At 51.8% G+C, this 13155-nt stretch overlaps 1 protein-coding gene across 2 annotated transcripts in view; it reads right to left on the bottom strand.

Moving 5' to 3' along the window:
* Positions 1-635: 635 nt before the first annotated feature.
* The window catches only part of PFDN1 (prefoldin subunit 1), a 31147-nt gene continuing 18627 nt past the window's right edge, over positions 636-13155 (bottom strand). The window contains exon 4 of one of the 2 annotated variants that reach the window (XM_079319514.1): positions 636-804. In XM_079319514.1, the coding sequence (XP_079175640.1) occupies positions 721-804 (84 nt within the window). In that variant the 3' untranslated portion in view covers positions 636-720. Of the gene's footprint in view, positions 805-8954; positions 10325-13155 lie in introns of those variants that run through there. The other variant, XM_079319515.1, reaches the window with a different exon arrangement.

Genomic DNA, 13155 nt, shown 5'->3' on the forward strand with positions numbered 1-13155 from the left:
AATGGAACGGGGCACAGGGAATGGAACGGGATACAGGGAATGGAACGGGACACAGGGAATGGAACGGGATACAGGGAATGGAACGGGATACAGGGAATGGAACGGGGCACAGGGAATGGAACGGGATACAGGGAATGGAACGGGGCACAGGGAATGGAACGGGGCACAGCGAATGGAACGGGATACAGGGAATGGAACGGGGTACAGCAAATGGAACGGGACAGCGGGAATGGAACAGGACAGTGGGAGTGGAATGGGGCACAGGGAATGGAACGGGACAGCAGGAGTGGAACGGGGCACAGGGAATGATCCAGGGCTGCAAGAGTGACCTGGAGCAGTGGCAATGACCTCCTGGCATCGGCTGGCTGGGACTGAGCCAGTTCCCCTGCCCATGTCTGTGCCTGTGTCCGTGTCCATGGTTGTGTCTGTGCCTGTGCCAGCCCTGCCCACCTCCCTCTTCCCCCACCACCCTTCTCCAGCAGGACATTCCCCAGTGCCTACACCAGGCAGTGGGTATCCACAGGGTAGCAGGGATGTACAGCAGAGATGCTCTGCAGGCCCCTCACCCCAACTCCTCCCACCACCCCATTTCTCCATCACACCCATGCAGGGAGAGCAGGCACAGAGACACGTGCTGTGTGCCACAGCACTGTTTTATTAAAGTGGGGTGGGGGTGTGGGGTCAGCCCAGAGCAGGCAGGGGTGCCACCCAGGGCTGCCACTACTGTGCCCTGCGCGCCATCAGCATCTCCCGGATGTTGTCTTCTGCTTCCTTCACGCTCCGCTCCAGGTACGACTTCTTCTGCTGCAAGGCAGAAACCAGAGGTAAGTCAGGATCCCCCCAGCCCTGCCAGCACAAAGCTGGGTACCAGGGCCCAAAGCCACCCAGGCAGAGCTGTTGGTGCTGGCTGGGGCACCCACCACACTGCAGGTGTCCCATGTGGGGACAGCATTCCCAAGGCACAGGGGCAGGGCAGTGTTTACACAGACTGAATTTTGTTCCCCCTGGAACTCTCAGGGCTGCCGGGGCTGTTGCAACAGCAGCACTGCAAAAAGTGGAAGTCATAAACCTCAGCAAGGAAGGAAATCTAATCAGATACTAAAACTCTTGGAACCTGGAGGGACTGACTGACATGCCAAAGCCTCCCTATAAAGACACAGCAAAACTCACTCCTTGGGCACAAAAGGTTCTTTTTCCCAACTGGGCCATTTTCTAATCCTATATCCTCCTTTCTATCAGCAATTCCCTGGCATCGTCACCAAATACGTGTTTCCTTAATCATCTCTAATTAGGCTGGGCTTGGCAGGGAAGCAGCCCCAAACCATGCATCCCAAGATAGGAATTCAGCATGCAGCGTTTTTTCCTGCTAGTCTGGGTGCTCCTCTGTGGCTGGAAAAATCACTGCTTGGCTCTTTTGACTATTTTCTCTGAGTATCCAAACAACAGACACAACAGTCTCCTCCTCAGCACAGGCTCCTGTGCTGCCCATGTAGAGCCCTGCTCTGGGCCATGCCAGCTCCCAATGAGCACTGGCAGGATTGGTATTAAATTCCAGGAGTCCAGGCCTCTGCCCAGAGCATCCTGCCAGAGGCTCTACCAGTCACCTCCCCAGTGCCAGGAGATCAGTACTGCAGCAGGGGCCCCAAAGCCCACCCAAACCCAAGAGAGGTGCTGCTGCCCTGAGAGCCTCCCCCTGACTTGTGTGAGCCCATGGCACTTGTAATGCTGAAATCCATTAGCCCATGGAGCATTGCTGCTGCCACCACTGCCCCTCTGTCCCCTTGCCATGGCACAGCTGCACTCTCAACTGGATGTCCCTGCCATGAGAACATCTCTCCCAGCCCTGCTGCTAAAGGCTGAAGGGTTTGTATTTAACTACTAAAGGCTGCTCCTGACAGCCAGGGCCAGGGTTATGGCCCAGGGTTCCTGTCCCTTTCCTCAGGCACGTGGGGTCCTTTTGCTTACAGGAACTGCTTTTGAGGAAACCACAGGGAGAAGAAGAGCAGCCACAGGTTCCCACTGGCAGTGACTCAGTGACATACGAGCAGGACTGTCACTGTCCCCACACTGCCCACACAGACGTCGAGGGATTTCACACACAGGGAACTGAGTCTGAGGGCAGCAAGAGGAGACAGGCCCAAAAAGCCCTTGTAGCTGGAAGCTTCACCTCACTCTGCTGACAAGAGGAGGGTGGCAGCAGTAGAGCTGACTTCTAGGGGCTCATTTTTTACTATAGCTTTTTGTTAACACTACGAAATGAGTGCATGAAATGGTCCTGCCCTCCTGTCCTCTCCCTTGCCTCAGTCTCCTGCTCCCAGCAGGTAGCAGGGCACAGCTCCAGCGGGCAGCTCTCCACAGGCACACTGTCCAGCAGGACTGGGAGAGCCCAGAATTTCAGATATCCATCAGAAAATCTTGCTGGTGCCCATGTGGGCCCCACTCCCATGAGGACAAGGGACCCTGATGCAGCAGAGTAGCACCCACATGTGAACCCACATTGCCCACCCTGCACAGTGACATGCTCTGCCCTCCCCATGGCAAAGGGCCTGGGTTTAAGGCCATTTCTGCACTTAGGCAGCACCTGCAGTCCCAGGTAGGGCACGATTTTGAGGCACAAAAATCCAGGCTGGTCCCAGTACTTCTACTCCCTCCCAGAAGCAGTTTCCAGGGAGTCCCACGTCTGGGCTCCAGGAGCACCCTTCGAGCATCAAGAGAACCCCTGCAAGGGGAGCCGGGGGCTGCAGCCTCCCCGAGCTGTCCCTGTCCTGCAGGCAGTGCCAGAGCCAGCACAGGGCTGCCTCCCACTGCAGCCCACAGCCCGGGTCCCAGGCAGGCGAGCACAGACGGGCGCCACATTTTCCGAGACACGTGGCAGGAGCGCGGTGTTTCTTCCCCAGGAAGGGGGAACTGCAGCCCGGCTCCTGCTGTGGTAATCACGGGAGCAGGAGCAGGAGCCTGTGTGCAAACCCCTCCTCCCCATTACCGGGGTCTAGACAGGAAACTCTGTCTCTCTCAGGGAGCAGCGCCGAGAGAGCGGCTGACACACGCTCTGCCCACTCACACAGAGCCCGGAGACACGGCAGCACCGCTCTCAACTCATGCTGGAGACTGTTCCGGTCCAGCCAGACCTGCCAGCCTCGTGGTATCTGTTCCCTGAACACCACCCTGCATCCACAACCCCACCTCCAGCTTCCAGCTCACAGCTTTCATTTGCACTCACAGCCAGAGTTAACCCTGTGTCCTCTGAGCCCCTGGTTTGGGCCAGCCTGGGGCTGTTGGCTTCACCTCAGCATCCACTGAGCTGATCTATTTCCCTGGGAAAATGTGTCTGCTGCTCCAGCAGACCAGCAGATCCTCTGCTACCTGTGCCATGGCAAGTGCAGCCTGTGGGAATTCCCAGGGCAACGTCAAAACTGTGCTTTGTGAAACCAAAGGTGGCTGCTGCTCTCTGAAGCCTCTGGTTTCACTTCTACATCTGCAGCTCCAGTGCTCACCAGTCGGGAGCCCAAGGGGACATAGCAGCAGCCCAAGGGGACAGCAGCACACTGGCCCTGCACCTCTGGCTTTGGTGGCTGCATGACCTGCAAGCTGCTGACCAGAGCTCCTACTCACTCACCACACCAGTGCCCTAAACTGCCCCCCACTCTCCCCCAGCTCCTGTGGGCCCCTGGACAGGTAAAGTTGGTGCTCAAACCAGCCCCAGATGCCCCTGCCTGAGCCACAGAGCTCCAGGGAAGAACAGAGAAAGGAGACTGGTTTTGAGAAGGCAGCAGGGGGAAGTTACACATGACACTGAGATCCCAGAAAAGCCCCATCTTCCAACTGACAAGCAGGGCAGGCTCCCCAGGGGGCTGGCAGTGACCCTGCAGCACTGCTGTGCCCCTGCAGTCTCACCAGGAGTGTGGCAAGGCAGTGACAAGGAAACCTGGAGGGCACAGCAGGAAGCAGCTGCTGTGTCAGCCAAGGGGCCGGTTCCTCCTCCTGGATCACAACTCCCACAGCCACTTGCTAGAGAATTGTTTTACAAAGTTGTCTTGTGGGATGTTACTGAGACTGATTTCAGAGGAACAGCCTCTGAGCAGCAGTGCCAGCCCTGCCAGCCCCCGCTGCTGCCGGAGAAAGGCCAGAGCGTTCCCATGACCCAGGCACAGCTCAGTCACACAGGGAGGAACACCCAGGGCTGCAGGTCCAGCACTGGAGGAGCTTCTCCCCCCCACAGCAAGGAAGGGGAGCTGGAGGCTGCATGGAAGAGGGTGCATGGGAAGGTAGCAGGATTTGCAGGTGGACAACACACTTCATATGCACTCCAAAACTGAGCCTGCTGACCTGCTCCAGCCCAGGGCATGCTCTTGCATCCTCACTTCTTCCTGTCACAGGCCATCCACTCGTTCTCATCCACTCTCTCCTCTGTGGTGACAGCCCCCTGATCCCCCTTCTGCCCCACAGAGAAAGAGCTCTGCCACCTGCACTGGGACACGAGACCAACACACGGCTGCTGCCACAGCCCAGTGAGGTCTGGGCCACCAGCAGAACACTGACAAGGTGCAAACCCACAGAGGATGCCCCCAAAAGCCAGTGCAAACAATGCCTCCCAGTCTGGTTTCCTAATTCCTTTAAGGCAATACCATTCCCAACAACAGTTCTTTCCCCTGGCAGGAAGGGCTGCAGCACTTGGGAAAAGGACAAACCACAGCCTTGATGATCTGTCTCAAAACTAGCCCCAAAGGAAATGTTCTCACCTAAATCTGCTCTCTGGAAACAGAATTGCCATGCTAATAGCTGTCTGGCACCAGGATGGAGGGCAAGAAGATCCCTCCTTGGGCAGCAGAGCCAATGCCACCAGCTGGGCCTCCCAGCACATCCTAAAGGACTCAGAAACTGGACTTTGCACCTCTCCTACCCCTGAGTATAGATTTGTCACCAACCTGGCCCATTTTCTCCCCTGCCAACTCTCAGGTGCCTTCTCCACCTCCTGAAGCCTTCCTAAAAAAGGTGTGTGGGGCAAGAGGTGCAGTACACCTACATGGACTAAAAACACTATCTCTCACAGGTGGAGGTGCAGCCAAAAATGGGACTGACCACTCACACAGCCCCATCCGACAGGCAATGCACATCCATCTCCCAGGAACCCTTCCCAGGAGGAATGGTGGCTGACCAGCTGACAGCTGCACAGACAGAGCTGCAGGGGCTGGCAGGGAAGGCACCACCAGCCCCAGCCCTGCTTTCCAGGAGAAGGGAGGGCAGGGCATTGATATGCAGTGGGCCTGAGGGGATGCAATGCCCACTGCCAACACATCCCCGTGGGGGCAATGGCTTTGGGGTTTCCATCAGCCCCAGCTGCCTCTCTGTTTGCTGGCATAGGAGGTGCAGACTCCACCAGGAGCCAGCCCTGGCTGTGCAGGCTCCTGCCCAAGGTGTGCTGGCGTGGCCAGCCTGTGCCCTGGCACGGGTGGCTGCAGCCAAACACCACACAGGACCCAACCCTGCCACCACCCTGTTCCTGGGCTCTCCCTTGCCCTTCACTCCCCATCACAGCAGCGCCTGCTCCCCGAGCAGCTCCGCACTGTTTGCTTTTGGCAGCAGCTGTGGAAAGACTAGATTGAATGCAAATACAATTACAGCTCACACCCCAAAGCAGACAAGGAGCTGTGGTTAACAGAAGTGGCCCGTGGCCTTTTGACACGGCGGGAAGTCACCTCCTGCTCCAGCCTCCCACCTCCTCCATTGCATCACGCTGCCGGGGAGCTCAATGCTGCTCGAGATGACGCACCCGGACCTGGCATTCCTGGCAGATTAAAGAGCCAGCATCCACAGATTCCACAGCAAGAAAAAACTATTAATCAGCTTTTCTTGGATGGGCTTTTGATGATCAAAGCACTGTCCTCCCCCCAGCACTGTGATTCAGACGCCTCTGCCTTCAGGGAGAGCCCTGTGTGTGGCAGGGCCTTGGCTGGAGCTCGTGGTTCAGTGGACAGGGCACAGCATTCCCACCCACTCCAAGAGCCCAAACAGCCCTGTGCTCCCAGAGGGAACTGACAGGGCAGTCCTGCCCATCCATGCTGCCATACCCTCCCCCTCACAGGTGAGTTTCCTGTGTCAAGTCATGTTTTATCATTCAACATCGACTTTTGCTCTTCAAATTCCACTCCTCTCACGTCACCTCTGCAAATGAAAGAGCTTCAACCTCTGACCTGCAAACACAGATTTGCTTAAGCCCAAACAAAAATGTTTCCATGGAAATTTAAGGATCTAGTATTGGAACATGCCTATTCATTTCAGCCCATTCTTTTTTCTCCCTTTTTTGTTTTCTAAACTGTTTTTCTATGAATTTGTTTTACACCCAACTTGCGAGGACAAAAACAAGCTGGCAGGTCCCTTCCCAGAGAATGCCTCCCTTCCCATGGCTCTCAGCATGCTTGGCTACCAGCCACCAGATTCTGGCATCCCACTCTCACACTCAGAAGGCTTTCATTGAGGAAGGCTGCAGTCTTCAGGCATGATGCAGTGCCTCAAACGGCAGTCCTGAGACAACTCATCCTGTGACACCTCAGTAAACCTGTGGCTAGCCAAGAGCTTCCTTATCCCCCAAAGTTAACTCAAACCATTTTTGGCATTCCCTGAGGGCTCTGTGGGAAAATAATCAGCAGATCCTGAGCCTAGAGTTGGGAGCACATGCTTGACTGGAGAAGGATCTTCCCTGGGAGGATGGCAAACTGTGCACTGGGGGCCAGGCAGCAGCAGCCCAAGCTGCCCTCACTCTTGGGGCCACCACTGCTGTTCAGGGGCTGCCAGTGCCCAAACTGCCTGTATAGAGCAGCACTCCAGTCCTGGCACACACACCCTGGGCAAGGCAAACATTTTGGTCAGACTAAGCTCATGGAAGATGATGTGCTGAGGACATGTGCTCTGTTTAAGCGGATTTCACTTGGAACCCCTGAAGGAAGTAGGTGGACCTGCTGAACAGCACCCAGCTGCTCCTGCTCCAGGAGAAGCTGCAACAGTGGACACCAGCAATGGGGTGGGGTAGGTCTGCAGGCAGCCCTACGCCCTGATGGGTCCACCTAGCACTGGTCCTCACCCAGTTCAACACTGTGGCACATGTACACACTGGGAATTACTACTCTACAGCAACCGCCAAATATTTAGATACACTTCAAGACTTTCCAAGCAGTTATTGCCTTAGGAAGTTGCCCAGAGTTTGCTCAAGAATGAATGACCTAGAATAAGAAGGGAGCCCAGCTGGTTTCTGACGACAGCTGCTGACAGAAGTGTGATGCCATACACCTAAGAGGAGAAGTGATGATTCAGACCCTTGGGTTTTCTCTCATCTCTTCCTTCCACAAGGTAACGTTGACCCACAGTCACTTCAGAACTACCTGGGTTAGAGTGCAGAAGAGAAAACATCAAGCATACAACTGTATTTGCCAACTTAGAAGCACCTGCCTAAAGAACTGCTGGTGCAAATCCACCATCATCATGTACTGATCCTATCACAGGACAACCAGCTGGGCTCCCCCCATCATTACTGAAGCAGCTCGAGGAACATACTCTGAAAAAGTTAAGCTGGAAAAGCCCCCATTAACTTCCACACTTGATGCCTTCAAGAGAATAAGAGGCAAGGTAAGGGGCAGAAAGCCAGGCTGCCTGCCAGCCTTTGTACCCAAGCCCAGCCATGTGGGAGCAGCACTTCACTGTGTGAGGCACAGGACAGCACTCCCAGCAGAAGAGATGGAGGCAGTTGCTCTTGGTGAGTGGGAAATGACAGATTATTCTAGTGAACTCCTGCACCCTAGCCTGATGTGAACTGCTACAAAAGCAACTTGATGGGAACCTTTCAGTAGGTGGCAGCAGAAATATATTATCAACCCAAAGGATTCCTTTAGGGACACCCCCTCTTGGCATAATTCCCCATTTAGAGCAGTTTCCAGGAGTACATTGCTCCAGGTCAGATACTGTGCCCTAACCAGACTATGACAGCAGAGTCAGGTCAAACAGAGAACTCGGGGAGGGGAAACTCACACAGATCCTGAAAACCCCCACGTTCTGTTTCGGCGGAAACGTCCCTCACCAAACTGCCTCTTGCAAAATGTGGTAAGTTCCCTCACCCAGAGCCTCAGTTTCTGTGGTCCCACAGATCTGGTGTGGGTCATCAGGATTCCTCCTGGCAGGAGGACTTTTGCAAAACCACACCACACCTTTCAGCTCCTGCAGTCCTGGCCAAACAAAGCCGCTTTAAAAAGAAAAATCATTTCCATAAATTTCAAAGACAAATCAGCAACAAAAAGATGGTGTCAACTCCCAAGCAGGCAGCATCCCCACCCAGGTCAGACAGCCCTGAACCCAGAGCAGCTGCATGCCCCCATCCCATGAGGGATGGAGCAGGGGTGGCCCAGGCAGCGGGACAGCAGGAAGCTGACGAGGGCTGCCCCGCATACCTGGGAGCAAGGTGTGGCTTTGTTCAGCTGACTCAGGGCTGGGTCAGCCCTCCAACAGGCAGCAGCATGCTCTCCAAATAATCGTTTCCTGTTCTCCCCAGGCGAGATGGAGGAGGAGATGGAAGCAGGATGGAGGTTTATCGGGCACAGATAATCCCCCTCCCCAGAGCTGCTTGGCACAAAGCAGCCAGGAGCCACTGCAGGGGCCTGGTGACTAAGGCAGGGACAGCAGTGCTGGGTTTGTGACTAATTATTACTCATGCAAGGAGGAATTTGGAGAGGGACCCACATCCAGCTCAGCTCGTTGCTTTGGATACTTCTGCAGCCATAAGCACAAAGGAGAGCTTTGACAATGAATCAGACCCTGCTCTAAAATGACACTTATCAACCAACTTGGTGTTAAAATGATTTCAGTGTAACCATACAGGCAGCTTAATGCTAATCAGAGGAAACAAGAGATGTTTTCAGGCTCAGATGACTAAATGTAGGTTCCTGGATGGACAAAACCATTCAGACATAGCAGCAGAAGTGGGTTTTTATTAATGCACAATGTGTTTCACTTTCCTCTGAATTACAAAGGAATGTGAGTGTACTGGCAAGAGTTGCTTGAAAAGTTTTCCCTGTTAAGTTGTTGGGGGATTTTTTAATCAAGAGTAATCCCCTCCCCAGAAAAAAAAACCTAAAACAAGTTCTGAGATGCCTTTATTTTGAAAGCATGTCTACAAATAGCCTCTAAAGGACTTAAAAGGAAGCAAACAACCCCATGTTAATTATTTTCTTGCTTTTTAAATCAACAATTATTCACCCAAAAATAAAGGTAGGAACAGTGAAAGCAAAGTCATCAAATTCCAGTTCTTCCTTCATAAAGCCTTTGCCCTCTCAGCTGGTTTGTGTGCTTACTTTGCAGTCTGCAGTACAGGGAAGACTAACAAAGAATTACTAATTAAACAACTGTTAGCAAAAATCTGGGAGTTTGAAAACCTGTTGCAGTGAATGATTGCTCCAAATGAGAGATCCAGCCTTGCCACTGCATACCCACACACATGTGATGATATAAATACACGTCATTGCACTCAAATCAGCATTATCCACAACCATTCTTCACAAAAATGTGGTGAGACATTAGTTTTTACAAGCCATCCCAGGCCTAAGGTGGCAGATGACCCCTCCACCCTCTCCCCTTTGAAATGTGAGAATTTCTTTCCCATGTGCCTCTAAGATTCCAACATTATGTTTTGCAACCAGTGACTTGTGCACTATTTAACACATGACAAGCTTCTTACACAATTTTCAAAGCAGAACATACTGTTATTTGATCTTTATCTAACAAATTTAACATAGGACTAAGAGCCAGCTTTTAAACAGATCCTTCCCTGCAGATACTGAGGAACACTTGCTGCCTTTAAAATCTGCAAGGTGCTGGCTGCACACAGATTTCCATCTGTCTGATGAAAGGTGACAGTCACATAACAGAGAAACACCCATGAAGTTCAGCTGTAAGAATACAATCTTTTTACCACCCTCATTTTTGACAAACAAGACAGGCCTTGAGGCTCTAAACATTAAGAAGAAGTGAAGTGAATGATTCCTCACAGCTGTGAAGGCCTGTTCTTCATGTAACCATCAGCAGAGTCAGTTTTGGGAACAGAAAGAATTAGAGCAGCATTAGCTATGCCCCAGTTCCTCCAGCATTTACCTTAAACTGTGTGGCCCCAGTCCAATGTCAGAGGGCCTCTCCACAAAGCAGGATTTTGTGCTGGTAATGTTAACTCTGTCCCCATTACACTCTCAACCTCTTCAATGTTTTGCCATTTTGAAGCCTATTTTCCTCATTGCTCAGTATAGCTTACATTTCAAAATACCAGGAATGAGAACACAGATTCTCCTCCCTCTAAGACAGACAGAATTATAAGGGGAAAAAATTGAGCTTTGGCTACTCCCTTCTTCAAAACAAGGCTCTGATGGAGGGCAGACTGCTGGTAACAGCTCTGCCCATGCAGGCTACACTCTGCTCTCCCATGGGAGTGCCTGTGGATGCTCCACAGCTGACAGGCAGGCAGCTGGACCACCCATGTCCTCAAAAAGCAAGCTAAGCCTGCAGCTTTGCAGCCTGAAATACAGGAGCAACCCTCAGTGAGGGCACAGACTCGGTTGTGGGATGACACCAGCCAAGAGTCAAGATGAAACACATTTCCCAGGAACGTCACCAAGTCCAAATGTGTGTCCAGGAGGACCTGCCCAGACACCCACAGCTGCTTCCAACACCCAAAGCCATGCAAGATGCTGGGTATTGCCTAGCCTGGTCCCCACCAAGAGTCTCTTGAGAGTCTGCACCTTATCTTCACCCTAATATCCACCATTTGTAGAGATCCCAAAACTTCCTCCTAAAATGTCTGCAATTACAAATGTCCACAAGCCCAGATACTAATCCTACATATTAAACTCACTTCCATACTCCACCTGTCCCCACATTACGTGTCCTGCCCCCCTCTACAGCAAGCAAAGGGACTACTCTACAGCAAGCAAGGGGCAACTTCAGTGACAACCTGTGTATAAAATCCTGCCCCCGCTACGTGCTCATATGCCAGCAATGGAATGAGGGAACAGCATCCTCATCCAAAGTAGAATCTGCTCCAGCCTGATGCACAGAGAGTTATTCTTGAGGCTTCCCCTCTCCAAAGCAAACAGGAGCATTCCTTATTTCCCCCTGTTTAGTTAAAAAGCCCACCACACATTCCTGGGCACTGGCCTACCCCAAAGCAATCCATGCGATGAGAACTTCTGCGCTGTAAATCCCTGGAAGAAATTGGTCTAACTTGGGAACAGCCTAACAATTGCTACCTTCTGATGAGCGCTCCGTGGTCTGCAAAGAGCACCACAAATCTCAGGAGACTTGTTTTCACATCGTTAAAGCCACCCACAGAATTGGCCTCCATGCTTGAGGGTTTCAGTAAAAAATGAAGGCGAGTTGCCACCAGAGCAGGTCCATCCATCCCAGCCATACCTGCCCCAGGCTGCAGCGCTTCTCCCCAGCCACACCCCACCTGCCCAAATCTTTGCTCCCACAGGGGAAGAAAACACCGCTGTGGCAACTGTCAGAGCTGACTCATCACGGGGGGAGCACCACCTCTCTGCCTCAGGGCTGCAGCAAAGCCATTTTAAAGCTCCCAGAAAAAGAAGCTTAGAGAAATGGAAGCCACTGTGCTCAGTCAACACCGGGGAAGAAGTCAGTGATCACCTTAAGGCATTTCAGTGCAGTCACTGTGTAACTTCACCAGCTTTGCAAACATCACCTGAGGCTTCAAACATGGAGCACTGCAGTGTTTGAGAGCACAGTGTTCCTCCCTCCACCAGGCAGGAGAGCAAAGACATTTTCTGCATGAGATAGGGAAATTGGACATGGTGTTTTAGGGCTCGCATGAAGGATTTCTGAATTAGAAATCAAGCCTTTAGCTACAGCTTTCTTGATTGTATTTTCTACTCCAGGCAGCCTGAGAAGAAATCAACTAACCCTTTATCTCAGCAGCAGTAAACTTTCAGTCTCCCACAGGCATGTGAAAGAATTGCCTGGGAAACAAGCACACAGCTATGTTGTGGTCAGAGTTGAAAACCAAAATCCAATTCACCCAGAAAGCTGCAGGTTGCTTTTGCCCTTTTCCCGAAGGAGCTAAATTCAGTGGCAGCAGACGGAGCTGCCCAGCACAGCCTCCCCCTTATTTGTTATTTTTAGCAATTTAGTCTGACAACGCCTGACAACTAAACAAGCTGAATATAGCAGGAGAGAAGGGGACTATCAGATATTATCAGAGAAAGCACACAGTGATAATCACTTTCTCCACCCCTAATGAAGAATCAATTTTCCATGTCTTTATAACATCACAGAGTTTGTTCTTTTAAAATGCCACATTTAAAAACAGAATCCATCTAGCCCTACAATGGAAACGGATAACATTTCCTGAAACAAAGCATTGTTCCACCCCTCACATATCATGTTTCCTTAAAAACAAGGGAAGAAAAACATTACTTGGTTTTTCTCCTAATACTGCACAAACATTGCTGAGCTAAAAAGAGTCTGTGCTCATCCCTTTAGAATGCTTTCAAAATAGATTTAACACATACCCCTTGCACCGTGAAACACAACAAGAATTTGATAGTATCAGGACTGGAAAAATCCAATGGCTCCTGTGAAGCATGGTGGTGTGTGAGGGAGCTGATGGCACCAATCTCTGGAGTTTTGGGTAAGCCAGCAGGCACAGCTATTGTGCCAGCAAGCCTGGGCAGTGTGTTTGGATTCCAAAGGATTAGATACAAGTTGTGAAGTTCAAAATGCCACACAGATGCATATGGAGTTTACAGGCTGAGAACATTGGGGCTCACCAGCATGGAGACTACAAGGTGGTGTGGAAACCTTATAGAACCTTCCAAGACCTCGAGGGCCCTACAGGGAAGCCAGAGAGATACTCTCCATCAGGAACTGGAATGACACAACAAGGAACAACGGGTTCAAACTGAAAGAGGGGATATTTAGATAGGAAATTAGAAATAAATTCTTTACTAATTGAGGCTGGTGAGGCCCTGGCACAGGTAGCCCAAAGAAGCTGTGGGTGCCCCATACCTGGAGCAACCTGGTCTAGTGGAAGGTGTCCCTGCCCATGTCAGAGAACTAGAGTGAGATGATCTTTAAAGTCATCCAAACCTTTCCAACCAAAACCATTCTATG

The sequence above is a fragment of the Erithacus rubecula genome (genome assembly GCF_903797595.1).
Source record: "Erithacus rubecula genome assembly, chromosome: 16".
Classification (NCBI taxonomy): domain Eukaryota; kingdom Metazoa; phylum Chordata; class Aves; order Passeriformes; family Muscicapidae; genus Erithacus; species Erithacus rubecula.